This window comes from Eublepharis macularius, chromosome 12, assembly GCF_028583425.1.
Source record: "Eublepharis macularius isolate TG4126 chromosome 12, MPM_Emac_v1.0, whole genome shotgun sequence".
NCBI lineage: Eukaryota > Metazoa > Chordata > Lepidosauria > Squamata > Eublepharidae > Eublepharis > Eublepharis macularius.
In genome coordinates this window covers 78,135,448-78,161,428 of record NC_072801.1, presented here as the reverse complement: position 1 = coordinate 78,161,428, position 25,981 = coordinate 78,135,448, and the positions used below count along the sequence as shown (strand labels likewise).

Here is a 25,981-nt window from a genome sequence, read left to right as displayed (position 1 = left end):
AGCCCAGTCCATGGGGTTGCCAACTTCCAACTATAGGGAGTTCTGGAATTGCAACTGATCTCCAGTCGACAGAGAGCAGTACCCCTGGAGAGAATGGCAGTTTCTATGGTATATCATAGAATAGCCACATGGTACTTTATGGTATACCATAGAGTCTAGGGTCCTCCAGTTTGCAAGATCTGAGCAAGTCTGTTAACGATAGGACGTTTTGGAGGTCTTTCATTCATAGGGTTGCTGTAGGTTGGCAGTGACTTGAGAGCACATAACACATACACAAAGTCTAGAACTTGCCCTTGGGGTTACCATCTGGTAACCCCAGTGGCAAGTCTCTGCAAGAATTGTTGGGTGGTAGAGTAGGAGTTGGTTTTTGGCACCCCCACTGGCTGTTTTTCTTCACAAAATCACTCCACTCCGCCCCCCACACAACCACACACCATTTTAGATGTGCAAGTCTCCAGAGAGGTGGCACTGACATTTTTGACACAAATCAATAAAGAAATAAAGGCCAAATGACACGTATCACACGAATGTGTGCAACAGACTTGGGTGAAGGAGGAGGGCTTGAAGTCTTTTCCCATTGGCTGTTTTCCTCCTACTCAAAATCACTCCAGCTCTGAGTTGGAAAATTCCTGGAAATTGTGGTGAGGGGAGATGAATGGCAGAGGTTGAAGAGTGTAAGAACCTCTGTGGAGTAAAAGGCTGTAGAATTCACCCTTCAAAGAAGCTGATCTTGGTCATCTGTAAATCAGTTATAATTCTGGGACATCTCCAGGCTGTGATGACATCTCTGAACCACTTGAGAGTGAGGCAGTACATTGTGATATATTGTCGAAGGCTTTCACGGCCGGAGAACGATGGTTGTTGTGGATTTTCCGGGCTGTATGGCCGTGGTCTTGGCATTGTAGTTCCTGTCGTTTCGCCAGCAGCTGTGACTGGCATGTCTTTCAGTGCTAGACACTCAGTTTTGACACCTGAGAGATCTCTGCCTTTCAGTGCTACACCGCTGAAGATGCCAGTCACAGCTGCTGGCAAAACGTCAGGAACTACAATGCCAAGACCATGGCCATACAGCCCAGAAAATCCACAACAACCAGTACATTGTGAATTGGCATGGATATCAGTTGCGGTCATGTGGCCCCTCTTTTCTGTTGTGCGTGTGGCATGTAGAGCAATGAAGACACAACAGCATATTGTAGTGTCGGCAATGCAATTTTACCTTGGAATTGTAGCTTTCAAAGACAATTTTCGAAGGCAGAGCCATGTGGGATCGCTGAGGGAGAGGAACTTTGCAATTGTTTTCTTGCAATCTTAATAGAGAGAGGAACTACCAGCTCTTCCCCTCCCCTTCCTGCCCATGCTAGGGACAATGCTGAAAATTTGCTTGGGGCTTAAACAGGACAATAAGGCAGGGGAACTGAGAGATCATCTTTGTTTTTAAAAAAACCTTTAAAGCAACCACGTGGGGCTGCTAATTTAATTGCAGAAGTAGAGCTAGAGAAGCTATAAACCTTTCCTGTATTATTTTCACAAACTGTATTTCCCACCCCAGGTCCTGTACTAGTTCTGTAAGGGAAAGTGCGACAGTACTCATGTATGCACCAATAAGGGACACTGTTCCTAGCACGGGGAGGCACGGGACAGACCCTTTCATCCCATTAACCATCAGCCGATATGCTTTCTCTCTTCCCCTTCTCCTCCTTAACAGATACCCCTGGGGAATTACCCAGAGGAGCATTTCACTGAAGAGGAGCCAAAGAGGTTAATGGAGGCCTTCAAGGAACACCTGGAGAAGATCCAGCCAGTCTAGTGTAGTGGTTAAGTGCATGGGACTCTAATCTGGAGAACCGGGTTTGATCCCCCACTCCTCCGCTTGTAGTCAGCTGGGTGCCCTTGGGTCAGCCACAGCTTCTAGGAGCTCTCTCAGCCCCACCCACCTCACAGGATGATTATTGTTGTGGGGATAATGATAACTTACTTTGTAAACTGCTCTGAGTGGGTGTTAAGTCATCTTGAAGGGCGGTATATAAATCTAATGTTATTATCATATTATTATTATCTCCAAGGAAATCCAGGAGAGGAACCAGATACTGGACTTGGTCTCCATTGGCTACACACACCTCTGCCTTCCAGGCATAGAGAATAATGTCTCCTTATATAGTCAGAGGGCTGCTCTGCTTTATTGTCGCCCCACCATAGCTTGGTTTGAGGTTAACCTGCCTCATTCCTAAGCTGAATGGGCTGAATCAATAATGGGTCAGCTTGTCCACTGGTGCAAAGAGGAAGAGGAGGAACACCCCTGCCTCACTGCAGCTCTCTCAGCCTGCAGGACGATTCGGTTACACGGGCAACACAATTCTCAGCAGAGCGGTTCCTGGAGGTCAGAAGGGCCCCCTCCTCTCTCTTGCACCGGTAGAAAAGTTTAGGAGCCAGCTGGAGACAGATTTGGCAGACAACTTCAAAGGCTATTGGCAAAACGTTTTGGGGTGATTGCACCTGAGGTACTGGCATAGAGACAAAACTGATACCTGCTTTTTGAAAAACAATTAGAAATGCAAATTACAAAATAATCAGATTAAGTTCCACCAAACTCTAGAAACTAGCATGACACATTTGTGCGCATACGCATGCATGTGTGCACGCGTGTGTGTGTGTGTGGGGGGGTCCCATTGATTTCCATGAAAAATACCAACTATTGGTATTTTTAAAAACATGACTTAAAACTAGATTTGAAGGGTGGGAAATCTATCTCAAAATACTTTGGAGGAAAAAATATCAACCCACAAACTGTTATTTCCCCATCACTTTATTGCTATGTTCTATTCTCAAGTGGGATGTAGTTTCTTTCAGTCAATAATGGTCAGGTCACCAAGAGTACAATTTCTAGCAAATCAAACAGAGAACTGTCAATGAGTTAATAACTTTTATTGAAGAAAGGCAAGAACTGCAAAGGGAAATACAATTGATCAAAAAATTGAAAAAAAATGCGTGCAGTGAAAACCAACTCTTCCCAATATTTCAAAACCAACTGAATAAATGAAGCTTAAGGCAAATCAAAATTTGGCTGATTATGTCAGCATGCTCTGAAAGGTTTTCGAAGCCCTGCACATATGCATAAATATCTCACCTAGATCTTCCCTGACAAAGTCGTCGCAGAAGCCTGACTTGCTCATTACAGGACATAATTTTATAGACCGAGTGACATTTAAAACTGAGATCAATCATTCTAACTTTAGCATGTGATTGTTCTCTAGAAAAAATAATTGGTCGCCAAAATGATGATGAGATAATTCATAGATGCATTTCAGAATACATCTTGATTATCAAGACATTCTGAAAATTTAGTACTATAAGCTAAATTATCTACACCAACATATTGTGAACGTTACCTGTACTTAACATTTATAGGCTACAGAAAACAGCTGCTTTAAATGTTCTCTTTCTCTTCTTCTTTTCTTTTCTTATAACCAGCAACCTTGTATAACTGTTATTTCACTCCCTGTATTTGTTGTTCAAGTTATTGTTGTGGTTTTCCTTTTGTATTTAATAAAAGTTAAAATGTTAAAAAAAAAGAATACATCTTGATGGTGCTCATTAATTTCTTAACCAAGATAAACAGGCTAATATCAGGGCTTTTTTTCAGGGGGAACGTGGGGGAACGGAGTTCCGGAACATCTTGAAAATGGTCACATGGCTGGTGGCCCCGCCCCCTGATCTCCAGACAGAGGGGAGTTGAGATTGCTCAGTGGAGCGGAAGGCAAACTCCCCTCTGTCTGGAGTTCAGGGGGCGGGGCCACCAGCCATGTGACCATTTTCTCCGAGGGCAACCCACTGAGTTCCGCCACTTCTTTTCCCAGAAAAAAAGCCCTGGCTAATATTCACAATTAAAAGAACAGTAAATCTACTCTTTCTGCAGCTACATTAATTCCTTGTCAGGATTTGAAAGACCCTGTACTTTCATTCTGAGCAGCAAGGGAATGCAGGTCATAAGGTACACAAGAACACACGATTAGCATGAATATGTATGATATATATCAAACAGAGACCACAGCCAGTTTCTCTGTTCAGATAGAGACGCTGTTCTCTATGTTGAGAGGATTCAGATAATGGTAGCCAATGGGAAGAGACCTATTCCTCTTCTCAATTTCCTTGGAGATCTTGCTCAAGCAGTCCTGGAAGTCTTGAATGAATTTTTGTGGCTCCTCCTCTGTGAAATACTCATTCGGGTAATCCCCCAGTGCTACCTGTTAACAAGAGACAGTGCACATTGATGGAGAGAAGATGAGTTACTGAGTACATTTCAACACCCCTGTGAGAAATGCATCCTCCAGCAACGCTGAGTCCGATCTGCATTATCAGACTGATATGAGCTATGACTGACAACTCTGGGTTGGGAAATTCCTGGAGATTTGGGGGTGGAGCCTGGGAGGAGGAGATTGGGGAGGGGATGGAGCACGGCAGGGAGGTGGTGCCATTGAGTCTATCCTCCAAATCTGCCATTTCGAGCTCTGCAGCCGGGCGATCAGTTGTCCTTCCAGGAGAACTGCAGCCCCCACCTGGAGGTTGGCAAACATAACAACAGCCCTCGACATTCCACCCTCCTTCCAACAGCTCACAGAATGCCAGGGACCCAAGGGTCCAGTCCCCCCTCCTCGATCTAAACAAGAGGCTTGTTTCCCTGCTGCCGACACCACTATTTTGACCACTTTGCTTTATTACAGTCCTGCTACTCTGCACAGATGTGCACACCTAGGAAACTAGAAGTTGGGGTTGCGGGGTCCCCTTACCCTCCTGGTGAGAGGGGTGCACAGTGCAATGATGTCACTTCTAGGAGTAATATCTTTGTGCAGGCCTTGGGAGCACCAGTCCAATTCTTAAAGAGTGATGTCATGGTGCCGTGCCAGAAGCGCACCCTCGGTGGGCCGTTCCGCTGCCTTTCCCCCCCACCAGCCAGATGCCTCTGCTGTAGGGCTGTTAGATCCCCCAGGAGAGCCGCTCCCATCCTCTGCCCCGCCATCACTCATCTGGCCGGCAGGGTGAAAAGGTGTGGGGGAAGGCCTCCCAGGGTGGCAAGATGACATCACTCCCAGGAGCGACATCATCAAGTCACCCTACTCCCATACTTCACGTGTGTGAGAAAGTTGAGTGCCAGGTCCGCCCTCCAGTCAGGAAGGTAAGGGGACCTGGCAGCCCTACTCTGCTTACAAGTAGACAGGTAAAAACTAAACATTGCAAGGAAGGGTGGACAGCTGCTGGGAAGTGTGTAGAGTCCACCATTCATTCATTCATTCATTCATTCATTCATTCATTCATTCATTCATTCATTCATTCATCCGCTCTTCCTGCATGCAGGCTCAGTGCAGATTCACAACACGTGGATATAAATATAATGAAACAGTAAACAATAAAAAATTAAATGCAATTAAATAGTTAAATTTAAAACAATCATACAGGTATCACTAAAATATATGAAGGCAGTCCATCTTGCACCCTACATCGATATCCTTATGATCCTCGGGGCAGGGTGGCAAATTCTAATAAATACAGGTCGGGGCACATAATCGCCCCATCCCCTGGGAGGGCTGGTTGGGTGATTTGCCTGCCTCAGTCCCCATAAGCCTGATGGAACATCTCCATCTTACAGGCCTGGCAGAAAGATAAGAGATCTTGGTAAGACCGGGCCTCCACAGGCAGATCCACCCGGTAGGTGCCAGGACTGAAAAAGCCCTGGCCCTAGTTGAGGCAAGGCGAACCTCCCTGGGGCCAGGGATCACCAGTAGCTGCTGATTGGAGCAGCCTCCGGGGAATATAGAGGGTGGTACAGTCCCGCAGATATGTTGGTCCCAGTCTGCTCAGGGCTTTGAAGGTCAAAACCAGAACCTTGAACCTGACTCGGAATTCCATTGGGAGCCAGTGCAGCTAGAGCAGAACAGGTGTAATATGTGACCGGAACGGAGTCCCGGTCAAGACATTTATCGCTGCTTTCTGAACCAGCTGAAAGTTCTGGAGCAGGCACAAGAGTAGCCTTAATACTACCACCATCCTGCATTTGCAGAGGGGGGGGGGGTGAGTGTCTTCTCAAACAGGCCCACCCACTTCTGCTGCAAGTCCATCCCTCTCGTCTGCTTGGATGGGGACACAGTGCAGTGTGGATGAGGCCTGCCGTCTCCCAGGCAATCATCTCTGCCCTGATACCTCCACCTTTGCCACCCATTCCCTGTGGCTCTCCTGTGGCACTCACCGCGTCTCCTGTTTTGGCACTAAGCAGCCAGAGAGTGCTAATGATGTTACAGGTGGTGTTGACTGCAGGTAGAATATCCAGGTAGTCTTTCAGGTAAATCGTGCCTTTGGATGTAGGTGGGGGCTTCCTCATAGAGGGGGGGAAGTTGGGCATCCAGGCACCATGCGAATACTGTGATCAAAACCCCAATATTAGCCCCCCAGTCCATACTAAGCTCTCCTTACCCATCTAAGTAAAGATGCACAAGGAATTCATCCTAAACAGGACTGCCTTCTCCCATATTAACTGACCCATCCACTCTGGTAATCTTTGGAGGCCCTGCTCCATGGGCCCATGTCATCTGATGCTAGAGAGGTGGCAGCCCAAGTGGTCCATGGAGCGGCTATAAAAGGTCAGCCAGTAGGAATAAATGAAGATCATTCTCCTACCTGCCCACTGTTGACAGCAGCGTGCTGAGCAGAAACGGTAAATATCACCATGGTTAGGAACTTCTTGACCTCCACCACAGTATCGAATGAGGAGGGGATTCCTGCAAGGGGAAGAAACGTGTCTGGGGCAGGTAATAACGGGGTAGACGGATGCTATGCTGGCAAGTCCGCTGCATTCTGACACATCGCACCCTTCACATTTTCAATAACTGAACTTAAAAAAAACCCTCCAACTTGCTAATTCTGGTGGCATTGATCAACTTTGAAAGGGCAGGGCACACATGGCTCCGATTTATCTAGTGTTTTCAGTATTGGTGGTGTGTTACAAAGTCCAAACACACCAGTCCTTGCAGAGGAGGAAGGTGGAAGTCCCCAAAATGATTCCAAATCACATCTTTTGTCTACAATGAGATGCATGTTTCTTCCTAATTCGCATTTTTAATTTTCCAGGATACAGAGCTTGGCCAGCAAGCCAAAAGACTCTTGGAATATCTGTCTGAATGCCCTAGAGTTCACTGAGCAGCATGAGATGTATTGTGGAAGGCTTTCACGGCCGGAGAACGATGGTTGTTGTGGGTTTTCCGGGCTGTATTGCCGTGGTCTTGGCATTGTAGTTCCTGACGTTTCGCCAGCAGCTGTGGCTGGCATCTTCAGAGGTGTGGCACCAAAAGACAGAGATCTCTCAGTGTCACAGACTGTGACACTGAGAGATCTCTGTCTTTTGGTGCTACACCTCTGAAGATGCCAGCTGCTGGCAAAATGTCAGGAACTACAATGCCAAGACCACGGCAATACAGCCCAGAAAACCCACAACAACCAGCATGAAATGCATTCAAGGGCATGATGTGGTTCCTTCATTAACCCTGGGCTGCATCCTCAGCTACCGGAAATCCCATCCATGGAATGGGGGGAGGATGAATGTCTTACCAGAAGATGTCCGACTCAGGAAACCTTTGGTAAAGATCTCTTTTATCCAGGCCTGCAGTTCATAATCTCCCTGCACAGACTCATCCTTTGAATAGTAGAAGTCAACAATATTGGAGACAAAACTGAAGGAGGAAAGAGGAAAGGAAAGAGAAGGTGAGTCGGCCTGCACAGCTGGGTGCCCCCAGGAAGGGTTGGCAAAGTGAAACCTCCCTTTGCCAACCCAGAAAGATCTCTCTGAGTGGGGTTTTCTCAGGCGATTCAGCCTGAGTGGAGCTTTGGAGTCTGAGGGAGAGGCCTGAGCATGTGGAAATTACTGTCTCCAACCCTAATTGATTAATAAGGACTGCTCCCTCGATAAAAATGAGACAGCAGAATGACTTGGGGGAGTCCTAACTCCCTAAGGCTCTAGACTGAACTGTACCACTTCACACCGTAGGTACAGAAAACCATTTTGGAATGCATTCTTAAAACAGAAATCAAACCCACCAGGGATAAAGGTTCTGCTCAACTTTCTCACGTATGTGCTAATTTTCCTTTTAATCTCACTGTGGAGGAGAAGCTAGCTGGTGGCTGATACAGACATGCTTTGGTCTGGCAAGAAGAGATGAGTTTGAGGTTGCCAGGTCCCCTTACCCTACTGGCGGGAGGGGTGGAGAGCTGGCTCTTACCTTTTTCGGGTGACGTCACTGCCCAGGTGTGGGAGTGCGCTCTCGTGCTTCACAGAAGCACATTTGGGCCTCAGTGTGGCCCATTTTGGGCCCAAATCAGTCTTCGAAGCAGGATAGATAGCTATTGTTGAGAGAAGGTTCTGAAACCCTATAAATATGACAAGCTAAATGGATAGAGGACTTCTTCCTACAGGGGGCTCCTTGCATGTGACCTTTTTATCTTTGGGTAAGATACTTTTTTGGACTTGTGTAATTGCTCTCGTTTAATGATCTATGTAATTATAAGGGGTTAATTTATCAATGGGTTATCTGTTGATAAGTCATTCTTAAGAATGCTGAATAATTATTTTGTAATAATAAATGGAAGCAGAGAATCCGTAATTGTATTACTTGTGTACAGTACACAGTAACGAACCTAAGACATTTGTGATGTGCCTCTTGCCAGGAGTTAGATGAAAGCTAACTAGATGCTTAGGGCTTTTAAAGTGCATGCCTGTATCTGAAGCAGGCCTGACCAGATTCATCCAGAGCAGAATTTCCATCAGGGCACAAGTGTCCTTATGTACCCTGTCCCTCCTCCATGTGGATCTACCTCATTCCCTTCCTAACCTTTCTATGGCTGCCCAGATCTTGAGACCGTCATCCTTGTAGTAGTAATTGGGCAATGAATGCACATCGCGATCCTCTAAGTCTTCTGGCAGGCACAGAGAAGGATAGGTTAAGGTTTCCATGCTTCTTTGGCAAAGCTCGATCAAGCCCCTGCGACCAACACCAATTCCCTGGAAAAGAGGCAGAAATGGGAGATGCGACGTACACAGAGCCATTTCTTGCACCCAGCAGCCCGTGCTTTGCATAGCTCACTCTACTAGGCTGGTGGAAGAATGGAAGGCTCAAAAGGTGCATTTATTTATTTATAGTCCACCTTTCTTACTGAGACCCAAGGTGGATTACACAGTGCAAGACAATAAGAACATGCTTCTGTGGGACTGCCTCTCCCTATATGAGCCCCGGAGGACGCTGCGATCCAGCGATAAACAGCTGTTAACAATCTCTGGCCCCAAGGAGGCCCGCCTGGCATCAACCAGAGCCAGGGCCTTTTTGGTCCTGGCTCCGGCCTGGTGGAACGCTCTGTCGCAAGAGACTAGGCCCTGGCCAGATGAGCTATCTTTCCGCCGGGACTGTAAGCCAGAGCTGTTCTGCCAGGCATACGGTTGACGCTGGCTAGGGCCTCCCCGCTGGCCGAATAGAGGGAAATCTGCCCTCCCTATCAGATGTATTCTCCACCCAGCCTCTCTGTTAAACATCTGTGGAGAGGGCTGGGTGGTGGATTCTTTTTTGAGAAGTGCTGCCATACTCTTTTAAATATTTATAATATTTATGTGATTTTATTTCTGTTTTAAAGTGTATGTATATATCTTCATGTTTTATACTGTATGTAATCCACCCTGAGCTTGCTATTGCAGGGAGGGAGGAATATAAATCGAATTAAATAAATAAAATAAATAAACAACCATTGAGACATTCAATGAAAAAAATACAATATGATAAATAGCTAGAAAATTCTATGAAAAAATATATTTGGGTATGGATTGCAGACATTTGCAACGGGCATAAATAAAAAATACAGAGATGAAACATTGCTGAAACAAAATGTAAGTAATTATCACGACATCTTTAATGATGCTGAAACTACCAAGTAGGAGCATATCATCAACAGAAAGTACCCAGTAGCACACTCTACAGACCCAGTCCTATCCAAGGCATCTCTCTGAGCCATTATTACGGCACAGCTGTATTATCTGAGTTTAAAAGCCCTCCTGAATAATTCAATTTTGCATAGTTTGCAGAAGGCCAGGAGAATGGGAATTTTCTGGACCTTTCCAGGCAGGCCATTGCATAAGGTTGGGTCTACCACAGAGAAAGTGTATGTGCAGGGTGCTGTAGATTTTGTCCAACTGCAGGGTGGTATCTGAAAAAAAATCTTTGTTCAGATGAGCAAAGCTGTCATGGTGGAGCATAGCAGGGAGTGGCAGCCTTGCAGATATGAAGGGCCAAGGCCATGAAGGGCTTGTATGTGATAGTCAAAACCTTGAATTGAACCTGGTAATTTATGGGTAGCCAGTGGAGTGACTGCAGAATGGGAGTTAGATACCTGGGCAGTTTTCACATGGCTTACCGGCCTCTGGAACATTGCGCAAAACTCCCGGCAGACAGCGTCTTCTTGTGCAAAATCGCGCCAGGAAGACGCTGTTATCCGGGAGTTTTGCGTGAAATCGCATGAGAAGACACTGTCTGCCAGGAGTTTTGCGCAACGTTCTGGAAGCTGGTAAGCCATGTGAAAACGGCCCTGTTCTTCCCAGCTCCTGATAGTAAACGAGCTGCTGTATTCTGCACCAGCCGGAGTCTCCAAGTTAACTTTGAAGAGAGACCTGTGTAGAGAGTATTACAGTAGTCTAGTCTTGATGCTACTGAGCCGTGAATCCAGGTGGCCAGATTGGCCGTGTCACGGTAGGGAGCCATCTTACAAGCTAATCGAAGGCCTTTTTAGCAGCTGCATTTTCTTGCTTCTCTAGCAGCAGTGCTGGATCCAGTATGAACTCCAGGCTCTTAACTGAGTCAGCCAGGCTCAGCTGAACCCTAATGAATGCAGGAAGCACCGCGTCCTTCAAGACTTCTTTCTTCCCAACCAGCCACACTTCTGACTTGCCTGGATTCAGTTTCAAATGTTTTGCTTTCAGCTATTTCAGCTGTCAAGCAGTGACTCGGGACCTTTACGGCATCAACAGAGGATTTGGACAGCAAGATATAGAGATGGATGTCATCTGCCTATTGAGGGCATCCAATTCCATAGGTATGAATGAGTTCACCTAAAGGGAGAGGCTGAATAACATGGAACCCCACAAGACGGTTCTCATGCTGAAGATAGCTGGTCTCCAACAGCATGCATTGCTTGAACGGTTTGTTTCATTTGTCCAGCGACAAATCTATTTTATCCTCGTGCTGGTTTAGAGAGCTTTTGAATATTTGGAAACATTCCATGATCTCCCACCAGCTCCACCACACTGATGTCAATGTACAGAACCCATATCAACACACAGACAAAAGTCAGTTTTTTCATAACTCGTTAAGTTTCAAGGGATGTATAACTCACCTCGTCAAAGAGGCCATCTTTACTGATGAGGCGTTCCCGGGCCAGGGTGTTGATGTTAAGGGTGTAGCGGAAGTGAGGGAGCAAGAGCTGAAAGAAGGGCAGATGTCCAAATGAGAAAACTCTATGTATGCATTAATACACATATATGTGTGTGTAAAGTGCCATCAAGTCACGGACGACTTATGGCAACCCCTGCTGGGGCTCTCAAGGCAAGTGCGAAGCAGCTGTCATTTGCCATTGCCCTCTTGTGCAGAGTCTTCCCTGGTGGTGTCATGGATGCAAGCATCCATGCCATTGTTGTGTTCTGCATCTTATACTGAGAGTGATATAATGCCAAAGTTATACACTGTATTGTGTGCATTTTATATAAGTCACTTGAGGGTGTCTAGACTGCTAATACTAATTTCCAGAGGAGCCAGTGGCCTCTTTTATCGCTAAGAAATATGCGCTTTCATTTCTGAGTGTCCTTGGACCGGAGCTGCAGCTGTGTACTGAAATGTATCTTTTTCACAGGAGGGAATGATTCCACTCTGTGCTTTGTCTAGACTAAACTAATCTGTTCCCATGTAACTTTTTGGGTTTTCGCACCTGAATGCAAATGGCCCAAAGGGCGGGAGAATGTCCCTTATAATTAGTAGTCCTATTGTCTGAATAATCACTTCTGCCAACTTCTATCTACGAGTGCATACCTGAACTGAATAGATCTCTGCATAAAGTTTCTTCAACCAATGCACCTTCATACTTGCTGTGAGGGGCCCAGGGATCTAGCTGCCAGGGACTGCTACCCTGGGACTGACAGGTGGTCTCCCACCCAAGTACTGACCCTGCTTAGCTTCTGAGATCTGGCGAGATTGGGCTATGCCATGACACCTTCCCTCCCAATACACACATGCAGTTTATAAATCCCAGTCATTTTTAGGGTTGAACATAAATGGAGGGGAGTGGTTGTGTGGCAAGTGTTTTCACATGCATGGCAAGAGCCTGCTTTGGTGGCGGGGGGAAGATGGGGTAGTAAAGAAGACTCCCTCTCCGCAGTATCCATTCAGAGTGAGGTCTATGTTTCTTGCCTTTGCTCTAAATTGGCTTCATAACTAAGCTGTGTAGCCAAAACTCATTGGCTGCACGACACTGTGATCTAGTCACATTTATTACATGATCCCTGGTTGGCTGGGATCACTCAGGGAAGGGTTGATTTGAGGAAATGGCTCCAAGCAACAGCAGAGAGCAGAAACAACTGCCTGAACCAATTTGTCATATTAATATAATAAGACATGCTCAACTCACCATTTAACATCTGCTTAGTTTGCCTAATTTATTCTTTTTCTGCCAGGATGTAAACACTGGGCAAAATGAGGATTCCCCAACTGTTGAAGTTTTCTGACCCATTTTGGCTTGCCAGCTGTGCCCAGATCTTTTCAGTGTGACCCAAAGGGTATGAAGTGTACTTCCCTTAATCTGTTGCTGTACCGAGCGTATACACGTGGACATTTTCAATGAATGCTTTATACATTGTAATGCTAGTGGTTGGTCTCTGTATCACATAGACCCGCCCCCCCCCCCACTGTTGGAATATGCTATTTAAAATAAGTGCTAGTTGGAAAACAATCCCCCAGCGGTGCACAACTGCAGTAAGCAGTCCCCATGGGAGTCAGACACTGGGTAGTGCTTGATGGTGGCATGAGGCAGGGAAGGGGGACTGGGAGCTCTCACCCTCCCAGCAGGTAATTCCTACAAATGCCTGGTGGTGGCAGTGGTGTACCAAAAGAAGGATAGGAAATCCCTCTGACAGTCTGGGGAACTGGGAGAGGGGCACGTGACTAGGTGGTGCTGCCCAGATGCCTCCATGGGCAAGACGGAACAGGGCTCACAGGTCAGTGGGACTCTTCCACCACAGCAGTTTTGTGGCATCTTCAGGACTAACTTGGTGTCATTCCAGCATAAACTTCTGTGGAGGTATATAATAATAATAATAACAATAACAACAACAACAACAACATTTGATTTATATACTGCCCTTCAAGATGACTTAACACCCACTCAGAGCGGTTTACAAAGTATATCATTATTATCCCCACAACGAAACACCTTGTGAGGTGGGCAGGGCTGAGAGAGCTCTGAGAGAGCTGTGACTGGCCCAAGGTCACCCAGTTGGCTTCAAGCGGAGGAGTGGGGAATCAAACCCGGCTCTCCAGATTAGAGTCCCATGCTCTTAACCACTACACCAAACTGGTAGAACCTGCTTTGTCAGTTGTTTGAGGTCATGTAAAGCAGCCTTATACTGAATCTGAGCATTGCTCCATCAAGGTCAGTATTGTCTACTCCGATGGGCAGTGGCTCTCCAGGGTCTCTTTAACAGCACCAACACCTGGAAATGTCTGGGACTGAACCTCAGACTTCTGAATGGCAAGCAGATGCTTCACTACTGAACCATGGCGGCCCCTCCCCAAGGTCTTCAGTATTTAACCAATGGTCAGAATTAATTGCTGCATGAGAATGACTAGCATTTTCACTGATGCTTTGTTTACATGTCTGTTCTCATTAAACTGGATACATTCGACATTTTTGTAGATCCCCCACAAGAAGGTCTCATCAATGCATTGGGAATTCTCTCCTCATTTTGCCTTCTGTATTTTTCCTCCTCAAGTTTAACCATATAACCCCACCTCCCTTAGTCTCACCTTGTAGAGTGGGTGGCACATGGGCAAGTGGCGGAAGGTTGCCAGGGCAAAGACTTCTGCCAACAGGTGTGTCCGTAGCAGGTGGGCCATTGCTTCGTGCACATGGAAATGGGAGTTGCGCACCCAGGTTTTAGCCAGGACCCAGTCGCACTCAGAGTCGCTAGGCAGGAAGATGGGAACCTCGGGGCCTGGCTTCTGGCTGAGCTATGGAGCAGGAGGTGACCAACATGGAGATTTTGGTGAAAGGAGGGAAACTGCAAGCACATTTATTTGGGTGAAGGACTGGAGAGCGCAAAAGTGGGAAAAGAGACGAGTTTGATTGTAAAACTGTGTAAAAGCTGTTTTGGTGAGGTTTCAAACCATCTTTTAAAATTTCTCAGGTAACACTCAGCCCAACACAAAATTGACAGCGGCGAGACACCTGTTGCCCTTGCTCCATACAGGGTAACTGGTCCTAATGCTACACTTTTTGAAGAAGAGGTCAAAGAAATGCTTATCCTTGAACGAATAATACCATCAGAAAGTCCTTGGGCCTCACCTTTGATTTTTAGTGCCCGCACTGGATAACACCGTCAGGCTCTGTGTGGACTACCGAAGGTTGAACCAAGTAAAGAGCACTAATAGTAAATTAATTCGGTGGGGCTTAAAATTCCAGGATTACAATTTCGACATCATATGCATTCAAGGAAAGGAGAACATCATAGCAGATGCGCTCTCCAAGAACGTCTGAAAGGTTACGGTTTTGCTGAACCAAATTATGCATATATGTAAAATATTTATGTAAAAGGTTGAATTCTAGTGAGCGTAAAATTCTGAATATATCTCGCACATGCTTAACCCAATTTTTGCGGAGAGGCTTGCAGAATCTCACCCAGTGCAGTGTTCTTTAAGAGTGGGACAGGTGATGGAATCGGCTTTTAAATGAAAGGTTTACTAAGTGCAGCATCCAGAAAGTAGAAGGGAAAGGATTTAAAATACTGCCTGAAGGGAGAATGATTGATAGGCTGCTTCTCTCTCTCTGTGATTGGCCAGTGAGAAGGTAACATTTGATGCTGACAGAACTGATGGAAGAGTTGAAGTCTGGAGTCTGACAAGGAGGGTCAGACTATTTACCCTCGGTGTGAGGAAAAAGGAAAGGTTTGCCCTAACTGGGACAGCTTTAGGTTTAAAGAAGACTTTAGTTAAAATACTTTAGTGTGAAAGCCAGCACTAATTTACACAGACAAGAAAGAACTGAGGGGATGTTGTTAGCAGAGGAAGTGGGTAGTGAAAGGAGTCTCCCCTTCAGCCAGGTGATCAGGCCCAGTTCCTGCCCAGTGCCTAAAAAGGGGGGGGGGTTGCTCTGAAGAGGACCCAGGGTTTTGTGTAAAGGGGAAAGAGTGCTGTGTTGAAGTCAGAACACCTAAGCTGTAAAGTGAAATTTATGAAGAAACCTTGTTAATGCAACCTAAGTCTGAAACCACCAACCTCTCACTTTTAAGATCTGTGACTACTGAAACTAAGCTTTAAGAAGATTATTGTGCCTAAGGCTTGTGAAGTATTCTGTTCTACAATCAAAATTTACCTCAGCTGTTCTTTTCCTTCCTACCTATATGCCAGCCCTTCCAGTTTAATAAACCTACAGTTTCCTTTGAACTTTACTCAGACTCTAGTGCCATTTGGGCCAGGATGTAAGTCATATATATATATGTTCTAAGTGTGGGACAAAAGGAATGTAAGATTATATTGAGAGACGCACTACCAGAGGCTACCCAGCCACAGCAAGCAATCTTGGCAGTTTTGGAGGGAAAATCTGCCTCACAGAGGCCGTTTCCACACGTCTTACCTGCCTGCAGAACATTGCGAGAAAGACCCGGAAGACACCATCTTCTCATGTGAAATCGTGCCAGGAAGACGCTGTTATCTTGGAGTTTTGTGTGATTTTGCGCGAAACTCCCGGATAACAGCGTCTTCCTGGAGCGATTTCCCACGAGAAGATGGTGTCTTCTGGGTCTTTCACATGATGTTCCGCAGGCAGGTAAGATGTGTGGAAACGGCCAGTGAGGGAGTTTGTGGGGCTTCCTCATTGTTACCTTCTCACTGGCCAATCACAGCAGCCTGTCAATAATTCTCCCTTCAAGTGGTATTTTAACTCTTTCTCTTCCACTCTCTGGGTGCTGCACCTTCCATTTAAAAGCCCATTCTGTCACACCAGTTCTCTAAGGTCCAGTGCAACCCTTCTCCAAACCCTGATGAAGAACAGACTGAACTATGAGAGCTAGAGGAACAGGAGAAGGGCTGGACTTAGACTAGGCAGACTTGAGTTCAGATCTCTGCTAAGCAGCAACATTCATTTGATGACCTGGGGACAGTCACTAGCTCCTGGCTTAACCTGCCTCACAGGATAAAATGACGGGAAATAGGAGGACTGCCTGTGTGGTTTCATGGAGCGAGATGGGAGAAAGATTGTTGCCTCACCACTTGAAAGTATGTGCAAATTTCTGTTGTGATTATTATCTTTTCTCATAATACATAACTATTCTCCCTCAGCAGATATCACCAATGTATTCTGGATGCCTCCTTGAAAATGGAGGCACAGGTCGCAGCAGTTGCCAGGTCCTCTTTTTTCCATCTACAACGGACCAGGCAGCTTGTCCCATACCTTTCAGCCAGAGACTTAACTACAGTGATCCAGGCAACGGTCATCTCTAGGTTGGACTACTGTAACTTGCTCTACACGGGACTTCCCTTGAGCCTGACCGAGAGACAGCAGCTGGTTCAAAATGCAGCAGCATGTGCTATTTTAGGAGCACTGACTGGAGTGCATATAACACCTATACTGCGGCAGCTGCATTGGCTGCCAGTGGAGTACCAGATCAGGTTCAAAGTTTTGGTATTAACCTACAAAGCCTTATGTGGACTGGGACCAGCGTATCTGCGAGACTGCCTCTCCCCATATGTGCCCCAGAAGATGCTCTGATCGGGAGAGAAACATCTATTGGCGGCCCCTGGCCCCAAAGAAGCCTGCCTGACCTCAACCAGAGCCAGGGCTTTCTCAGTTCCGGCTCCAGCCTGGTGGAACTCTCTGTCTACTGAGACCAGGGCCCGGCAGGATTTTTCAACGTTTCGCCAGGCCTGTAAGACAGAGATGTTCCGCCAGGGATGTGGTTGAGGTAGGGATTGGCCTCCGCCGGCCGAAAAAATGGAGAAGAATATAAAATCTGAATTCCTCCCTCCTAGGTCTGTCCTCCACCTTATCTTGTTGAGCCGTACGTGCTGCCTATCGATCGAAGAGTGAATTCTCTTTTAAATCTATTTATGGTTTTAAGTGTATAAATTAATTCTAATATGTTTCTAAACTGTTGTAATCCGCTCTGAGCCCTTCATGGAAAGGGCAGAATAGAAACCTAAAATAAATATAATAAATAATAAATAAAATAAATATTCTGTAAAACCAAATCAGAACCAATGGTCCAATTATTCTTTGTTGCCTGGATGGGAATTAACCGCATGACCTCTGCCTTCCCCAAAAGGAGTGGTGTCAAATACATAACAGGTCTTATTTGGAAATAATGATTTTTTAAAAAAACAACCACAACAACATAGTGTTGGGGTTGTGCTCGTCTCTCCTTTTCCTGTAGGCTTGCCAACCTCCAGGTAGTGGCTGGAGAGCTCATGGAATTAAAATGGATCTCCAGGCCACAGAGATCTGTTCCCTTGGAGAAAATGGCTGCTTTGTATGGTGGACATTTTGGCATTATATCCTGCTGAGGTCCCTTTCTCTCCAAACAATGCTTTACCCAGGCTCCACCCCCCAAAATCTCCAGAGATTTCTCAACTGGAGCAGGCAACTTGATTTGCCTTGGATGGGTGACATACAGGCAAGACAAGAGTCCCAAGGAATTCATTGCACTTAGTACTACAATCAGTATAGTATGAAGATGGGAGAAACAGGGTACAAAGGCCTACTTCAAGCAGGATGCTAGGAGGTGAGAGAATCTCACCTGGGCAGTCATTCATGCTCCAAACATCTTGTTCAGACTGGACTTACAGCTGCTTTGCTTTCATGCTTAGCCAGCAAGAGATACACAGCCCAGGCAGGTGCGGTGCTGGTGTGCTAATGTTGCATAGCAACTCAGTTTAAACCAAATGTGTGCCAGGTCACACGGGTGAGATTTTCTGTCCTGCAAGTGTCATGTTTGAATTAAGGCTGTTTAGTATTAAAGGTGCTTCAAGGTTCAGACTCCGTGTACCTGGAATACCTCCTGATGCTCCAGGTGGGAAGTTCAGTGGAGGGGATGGGGGAGGCTCAACATCCTGTGTGCGGCTGTGTTACTTCTGGGGGGAAACTTATACTTAATGTAGACTAGTTCTAGGAATTGCTGGAAACTCCAGTTAAAGGAGCTTTTCTCCAACGAAAGTGGCTCTTCCAATGGTCCAATTATTCTTTGTTGCCTGGATGAGATTTAACCCTCCAACTAAAGTGGCTCTTCCATTGGAGGAAGAGCCACTTAAGCTAGATGAAGAGTATTTGCTTACTTTATTTACCTAGTAAACATATGGACTGCCTTTCTACTCCACGAAGGCAGAGGCCTGAGTTGCCACCTTGGCAGCAGAGAAGGGGAACGTCACCTTTCCCTGGGGCTCCTCTTGCTGTCCATCACCAGGTATTCCCTAATTCCCTCACAGAACAGTTTCCTCCTGAGATGCTTCATGCAACCTGTCCTGTCCATGCTTTCTGGCTTCAGACGGGTTTTCCAGAAACACAGGGGAAGATCACTCACAGCCTGTCCTGCCACCAAAAGAGCTCCCAAACGAGGCCCCACCACAGTCTTCAACCTTTCCAACCCTTACCTGGATGGCAAGCGGCATGAGCTGCCCTTGGGGGGTGAGATGCAGCAGGCACAGTGGGGCTGCGATGTGCTGCTGGACTTTGTTATTCCAGCCAGGGGTGATCCCGTCCAGAATGCGGTAGTCGGCAATGTAGATGGTCCCTTTCTGCAGGGGAGAGGATACAAAGAGCAGACTTTCAGGCGTGGTGGGAACAGGCCCCTTAGGGCTATGGGCATCCCCAAAACAGGAGTCTCACTTTATTCATCAGAAATATTGGCACATCTGTTCAACCAATCTGAGGTGCCCACCATTGCCATGCTGCTCTCTTGGCCTCACCTCAGCCTCAACCTCAGAGGGACTGGCATTTTTTCCCAGAATGGGGAATTGCAGCCGTTGTTGCTGCTAGAGGTACATCCATACTGCTTGTCCCAGAGCCTTAGAGGACATGAAGCATCGAAGGGGAAAAGCCATATTACAAAGATGCATCTGTCTGGAACACACAGAAAGACACGTCCCACAACCCCAAATTTCCTACCTTCAGTTCTTCCTTTAAGGTGGTGCCAGAGCCCAGGGATCTTGCCACCATGTCTTGGGTTATGGGGAAGTTCGATGGGATCTGTGTGCATTTCCGGATCAGGTTTGGATTCAATCCATTCAGGAACTGGTAGCCAAAGAAGGCATCTTCCTTCCAGTGTTCCATGACATACTCTGGAAGATACAGCATCAGCAGCTGATGCAACTGGGTAGAATCCATTTAGAGCATGCGAGACAGAGGAATCTATTGACCAGTGTAAGTGGGCAGGTAATCAAGACTTCTGGATTCAGTTGAGATCAAAGTGATTTCTAGTAGGTTATAATAGGGAGAGTAGGAGAGGGCTACCCCAGGGCTGTGTTCTGAGGTGGGCTTCCTCTTGTTGGACAAGAATGAGCTGGGAACCAGATATGATTCCTCGAGAATCCCCTGGCTCTAGGGTGTTCCAAATGTAACAGAATGCGACTGTACAACCACTACCAACTAGTTCTGCCGCTAATGACATTCTAACCCAGCCACCAGCTCACCTAGCATGTCATTCCTGTTGAAACTGAAGACCTTCTTGATGTCTTCCAGGGATTCCCAAGACTCTTTGCTACTAGAGTATCCCTTCAATCTCTGCTCCACCACTCTATGGAAGGCAAGAAAGAGCAGCAAAGCAAAAATAATTTAGGCAGGGAAGGATGTCCCAGACCCTTCCCTCACATGATGGAGTCTCACCACTGTAGATGGAAAGCAGTCCCCTCCCCACTACCACAAGCAAGGTTCTCTTTCTAGAATTGCTGTGTAGCTGTGTAAGTACTGCCCAATACCAAAAAGCCACTGGCCTCTACACATATCCACACACTTCCAGCTAGGACCCATTGCACACTGCATGAGCCATTGTCTACAGTACAACCCCCCTGGGAACACTGAGAGCCAGCATGTGTAGTGGTTACAGTGTAGGACCAGAACCTGGGACACTCAGGTTCAAACCCCTACTCAGCCATGGCACTCAGTTGGTGATCTTGGGCCAGTCACACCCTCTCAGCCTAACTACCTTGGAGGGTTGGGTGAGGAGAGGGGAACAGTGTATGTCACTTGGATCCCCATTGGAGAGAAAGGTGAGGTGTCCATGAAGTCAAAAAGGGCTGGGGCCACACATGTAAAGGTCCCTGGTTCAGTCCTCGGTGTTGTTGGAAATTGCAATGTCTGGTGTACTGCAGCAGCAATGGGAAGAAGAGCCTTCTTAGCAGGGGGCAGCAAGGGTCACTTAGTTAGGACAGTGAGAGCAGCATCTCTCTTGATTCCTGGGGGTCATTTCCTTGTCTTGTCTCCTATTGGGCTAAACAGGGCAATATCCTGCTTCTTCTCTCTCCTGCCACACTTCTTCTCTCTCTCTGCAAGATGTAGTCAGATAGCAAGGAACCTCCCTCTGTCTCTCCTCTTCACTATCAAGTATGTATTTCCTCAAATAAACTTTTTGCCTCTTTAATCAGCACAGCGTAACGTCTCTGCTCTGTTTACACTCAGCTAACAGGTGTCTCCAGTTAAAGGATCTCAGATAGCAGGTGTCAGGCAAGACATTTTTCTGCCTGAGACACTGGGCAGCCGCTGTGGGTCAGACTAGATGCCACTTCTGTCTCCACGTCCTCTCTGGCTCCATTAGAAAAGAACGTCAGTCATGGTGCCGAGGGGCTATTAATCGGCCTATCTTCCAGCATGATGTATGCCCTCATCAATCAAGAAGGCCCTTCTACTATCTACAAACAGGACCGCCATGAAGCGAAAGAAGAAATGGACACCCATTGGGTCACACCAATGACATTCGGAAACCGGTGGCAAAATAGTTCAGTTTCCCCAGACATTCTGCGGCCAGCCTCAAAATCACCATTCTTCAATGGAAGACCTTGTTGAGGCAACTTCAGCACAGAACTGCTGACTTAGACTGACAAGTCCTAAATAGAAACCAGATTGTTTCTTACGCACCACTGGAAGTGTTTAGTTTAGTGGAACGAGGGAGGCTGTGCAACCGCCAGTCCAGCTGTGCTGAATGATTGGGCGCTGAAGTATTTAGGCAGCCAACTAATTCCTACACTGGCATAACTCCTGCTCCTCTGCAAATGTGGATCGCACCTGGCACTGCCACAGTTGCGGTAACAGGGCCAACGTTGATACTACCTTTACTTGCCTTAATCACAATTGTGTATCCTTTGCACTACTCACGTCACTGCACCACGTGTGAAAAAAAGAATGGATTTGGTGAATGAAAATTGGGAGTTGGTTTCCAGCTCGTTAATCGAGTTGACATCCAAACAGTGGGGGATTCCCGGGGCATACTCTTTCCACCTGCACAAAAGATACAATAATGACTCTTAGGAAATCTGCAACCAAATATTTTCTTTGGACACTGAACCTGGGGACTCCTCGCAAGACCCTGGCACGGCGTTTGGGGAAATTCTTTGGAATCTCAATATCAATACTCACTTATAGGATTCCCGCTTCACCTCCAGCTCTTTCTTCCGGTAGTCTGAGAGGATATCTGCAGGAGCCATTATCCCTATAGGTGGAGATAAGTGGATTTTGAGATTAAAACAATCACTGGAGTGAGTCAGTGTTCAGGACAGGAGGTGCACCCATTTGCCCCATCGTGTGACTACATCCATGTGCAGGCAAAGTGCGGTCCGCCGGTTCGGGAGACCTGGACTGATACATAAGACCCCTGAATTTCAGACCAGCCTCTTGCCTCGCACTGTGTGTCCGTTTCAGAGTTCTGGCTTAGTGATCCTAATGGCATGGTTCTTGCGGGGTGAATACAGGAAGGTCTTGAAAGTGCTTTGCACTTTAAAAGTGACTCGGGTTCTTTCTGTCCCCTGTCCACTGACAGCCAGTGCGGTATAGAGGGTACAGGGTCACAGTAGGATCTGGGGGACCCAGGCTCAAGTCCCTGCTCTGCCATGGAGGCTTGCTGGGTGAACTTGGGCCAGTCATCCACACTCGGCCTACCCTACCTCACAGGGTTGTTGTAGGGATAATTTGGAGGAGAGGAAAACTAAGTAGGCCACGTTGGGTCCTTGCTAGGAAGAAAGGCGGGGCATAAAGAAGTCAATAAAAAGAAACAAAACTCATTCTAGACCAATCTTCCCTCCCCTTGTAAGGTGCGGCTTGGCTGAATGTCTCATCTGGGGCGCTTTGCTCCCTGCTTGTGACCCTGAGTTGAGGGTCCTGACCTGAGGAACTGGGGACTGGACCAGAAGAGAAGAATGCAAGAAGAATCCTGCTCATTTGGACCAGCATCTCATCTAGTCCTGCCTCCCCTTCTGTTTCCCACGCTGGCCAATGAGATGTCCCTGGACATCTTCCAAGCAGGCAACACAAACCGAGAATAACTTTTTTTTAAGGTGAGGGAGCACTCTGGAGCAGAAGTCCTTACCTTTCCCCTCTCTGAACTCCAAGGTGCTGGAGCCTTCGATCCACTGGTAGACTGGAAAACTGTAGCTCTTGCCCTGTGGGGAGGTCACCTTGACAAAGTTGCAGTACCAACTGTCTTGGAGGAGCAGTGAAGGTTTTTTGGTGATTTGGATGAGCAAAATATCTCCCAGGTCCTGGGGGCAGGGAATTTTGTACTTGCACTCCTAGAATAGGATGATGTGATAAGAAGAGGTTCCAGGTGCCAATGGCATCAGAACAAAGCTGGGTAAATCCAGGAGCTCATGCCCCGCTCCTCATCCTGGGACGTGGCTTTTAGGTGCACACTATGAGCCAAGCTACAAGTGACGCCTGACACAGGTTGGACACTTGTCAGCTTCCCTCAAGTTCTGATGGGAAATGTAGGCGTCCTGGTCTTTCAGCTTGGATCTCCATTTAATTGAAGTTTACACCAGTGGAAGGTAAGGGGGGTGCCCGGCGAGAGCCCAATGCCTGCACTCCCCTCCTGACCACATGTTCTCCCTCCCATAGACTGCCGCTCTGTAAACTTCAATTAAATGGAGAGCCAAGCTGCAAGACCACGACGCCTACATTTTCCATCAGAACGTGAGGGAAGCTGACAAGTGTCCAACCTGTGTCAAGCGTCACTGGTAGTGTGGCTCTCTGTTCCACACTATCAATCACTCTACATATTATTTCTTTTAAGAGTTCTCCATGGAGCTAACTCTTGCTCCTCGGATTGGCTTCTATTAAAAAAAATAAAAAACAGAACGGAGATGCTTAGAAAGCTGCCACGGGGGGAGGGGGGAGCTCCTGCCTCCCTCCCAAGCTTTCTTCCTTGTGCAAAAACAGTGCAGGGAAGGAGAGCTTTCCCCTTTCTACTGCTGCACATGCACACAATACCTCTACGCTGAGCATGGAGAAGTAACATGTAGAGTGACTGTAAGGCCAGCAGCGGTTGACTACGGGGCGGCTGCTCGATGCTCCTCGCCACACAGGTACTGAACGTTCCCCGCGGTCTTTTAGCCTAGAGCTGTGTGGAAGACCTGGACAGACCTGCTCTTCACTTAGAATAATTGTCCCGCCTGTTTCTGTTCTATTTTGGAGTTCATTAGGGAGAAAAATGAGGTATAAATTAAAAAACAAACAAATACCTGCCCATGTTCAAGGGCTTTCAGTGGCACCACTGGATTTTGTATTTTCCCCATTCAACAGTAGAGTCTCCTTACCGCCATCAGAAACTGCTTTTGAAAGCCTTATCAGGGGTAGAAGTAGGTTGCCATAAAGCACGGAGGGAGAGAAACACCAGACCAAACTCTCTTGGGTGGAGGAAATAAGTTTTGATCTTTGAATTACCACCATAGGCCAGAATAAAATGCCAATTTCAGGCCATTTGCTCTCACTGCTCATGCAACAAATAACAAACATGCAAGAGAAGAGCTATTGTTTAAAAATGCACTTTATCCCACGAAACGCAAGGGCTTTGGGGGTGCTTCGATCGAGCTCCACTTATAACTTACCGCTCCCCAGAAGAAGTCTGGCCCCCAGTTGTCCAGCAGAGTTTGGGGGCTGCTGCCCTTGGTGCCCACCAAGGTGAGTGAAATCCAGTCTATAGTCTCTGAGCCCAGAGAGGTGCCAGTAGACACATGAGCTTTATACAGAACCATGTTGCAACTCAGCAATAGGCAGAGAATATTTCTTCTCTTGAATGATTTGAAATGGGAGGGGGAGCCCGAGGGAGTTCCAGACACTCTCTTGAGCCGGTCCTCTCTTGCGAAGGCTTTATAAACCTTTCCCAGCAAGAAAACCCCACCCCCTTTCCAGTGGTATCGTCACTCTTGCCTGGAAGGGTGGGATGAAAGGTTGCTGACTTTGTGGGGGCATCCATTGTCTGAAGGAGAGGCTGACCTGTTCCCCTGGGCAGGTAAAGAACCACATATGGGATGATGAGGGCAACTGAGCCAGATAAAGGAGGGGAACTAAGAAGAAGAAATCTGCCTGCCAAAGCTTTTGAGAACTTGGAGAATTCTAGAGAGTGTGAGATGGTGAGGGTTGGGTGGGGGACAGGAATTCCAAATTGTTCTGACCTCCACCCCGAGCTCCTCATGGGTCCCCCAACTAGGTGGCCCAAGCCAGTTGGAAGGGCCCTAAAAGACGATCATCCACCAAAAATACCCAAATCCATGTAATTCCTTTTATTTGACTAACTCAAATAACACACAAAACTATGCTTGAGCTTTTTGGTTTTCCAACTCTTCATCATGCTGGATGTTCTTTAAAAAAGGGGGGGGGGAGATGTTTCCTGGACCATGGTATTGGGGCCTTTGATCTACTCCTTTGGGGAGATTTTTGCAGATTTAGGATTTGCTGGGGCACATTGCGGTGTTGGTATCCCTCTGGGAAGAGCATGAGAACAGGGGCACCCTCTTTTTGGAGGCTTTCTGCATGCTTAAAGAACTTCCTAAGTATGAAAAAAAAGTATTCAAAAATGCAAGGGGGACTATGGTTGATGTGGATTTTCCGGGCTGTATAGCCATGGTCTTGGCATTGTAGTTCCTGACGTTTCGCCAGCAGCTGTGGCTGGCATCTTCAGAGGTGTAGCACCAAAAGACAGAGATCTCTCAGGGGGAATTTGGAGTAATAATCAACAAATATAAGGTAGGACTGGCCACTGAGGACAAAAATGTCAGTGGCCAACTTGAACCAGGGCAATTCTGGGATCTCATGGGAAATCATTGGCTCCCTGCAGTCGCTAGGCTGAAATTCCTGACATGGCGCACAATGTTCAACCCATTGCTCTATGTGAGCATTCATGTTAGGCCCTACATAATTTGACGAGTCTATGCCTTAGACCTCTGCATACCTTGATGGGGAGAGTGAAGCAGGGCCTGCACGTGAGACCGTGCCCTTAGGGAATCAGTATTTTGGGGCCAATCATGAGCAAGTTGTTTTCAATCCTGATTTGATCCCTAAGAGGCCAGGATAGTCTAAGATCTGGTTTAACTTACTTTCGACAACGTGGCCATCTATCAAGATGCAGGGCTCTGAGAGCCTGTAATTCGTGGCACTTCCTTGTGTGGTCTTAGCAAAGAATCACTAAGTGGTTCAGTATCTACCAAACCGTAAATTACTTTGTCCT

At 46.9% G+C, this 25,981-nt stretch overlaps 1 protein-coding gene across 1 annotated transcript; it reads right to left on the bottom strand.

Moving 5' to 3' along the window:
* Nucleotides 1-4,061: 4,061 nt before the first annotated feature.
* LOC129339997 (polyunsaturated fatty acid lipoxygenase ALOX15B-like) lies at nt 4,062-24,509 on the bottom strand. Its single transcript, XM_054994541.1, has 14 exons — nt 24,363-24,509; nt 22,817-23,048; nt 21,901-21,952; nt 21,640-21,762; nt 19,962-20,065; nt 19,438-19,610; nt 18,924-19,067; nt 14,091-14,294; nt 11,413-11,499; nt 8,871-9,040; nt 7,594-7,715; nt 6,667-6,767; nt 6,239-6,409; nt 4,062-4,241 (listed from the first exon to the last, which is right to left on the bottom strand). The coding sequence occupies exons 1-14, from the start codon at nt 24,507-24,509 to the stop codon at nt 4,062-4,064; spliced, it is 2,010 nt and encodes a 669-aa protein (XP_054850516.1).
* Between the last annotated feature and the right edge of the window lie 1,472 nt (nt 24,510-25,981).

What these genes read in the sequence shown, in the direction of transcription:
- LOC129339997 (XM_054994541.1), bottom strand. Translation starts at nt 24,509, where the DNA reads ATGGTTCTGTATAAAGCTCATGTGTCTACTGGCACCTCTCTGGGCTCA. An exon ending in TCATGCCGCTTGCCATCCAG is followed by an intron (nt 14,295 to 18,923) that starts GTAAGGGTTGGA and finishes CCTGCTCCATAG; the next exon opens with CTCAGCCAGAAGCCAGGCCC. An exon ending in AAGATGGCCTCTTTGACGAG is followed by an intron (nt 9,041 to 11,412) that starts GTGAGTTATACA and finishes CCTCTTTTCCAG; the next exon opens with GGAATTGGTGTTGGTCGCAG.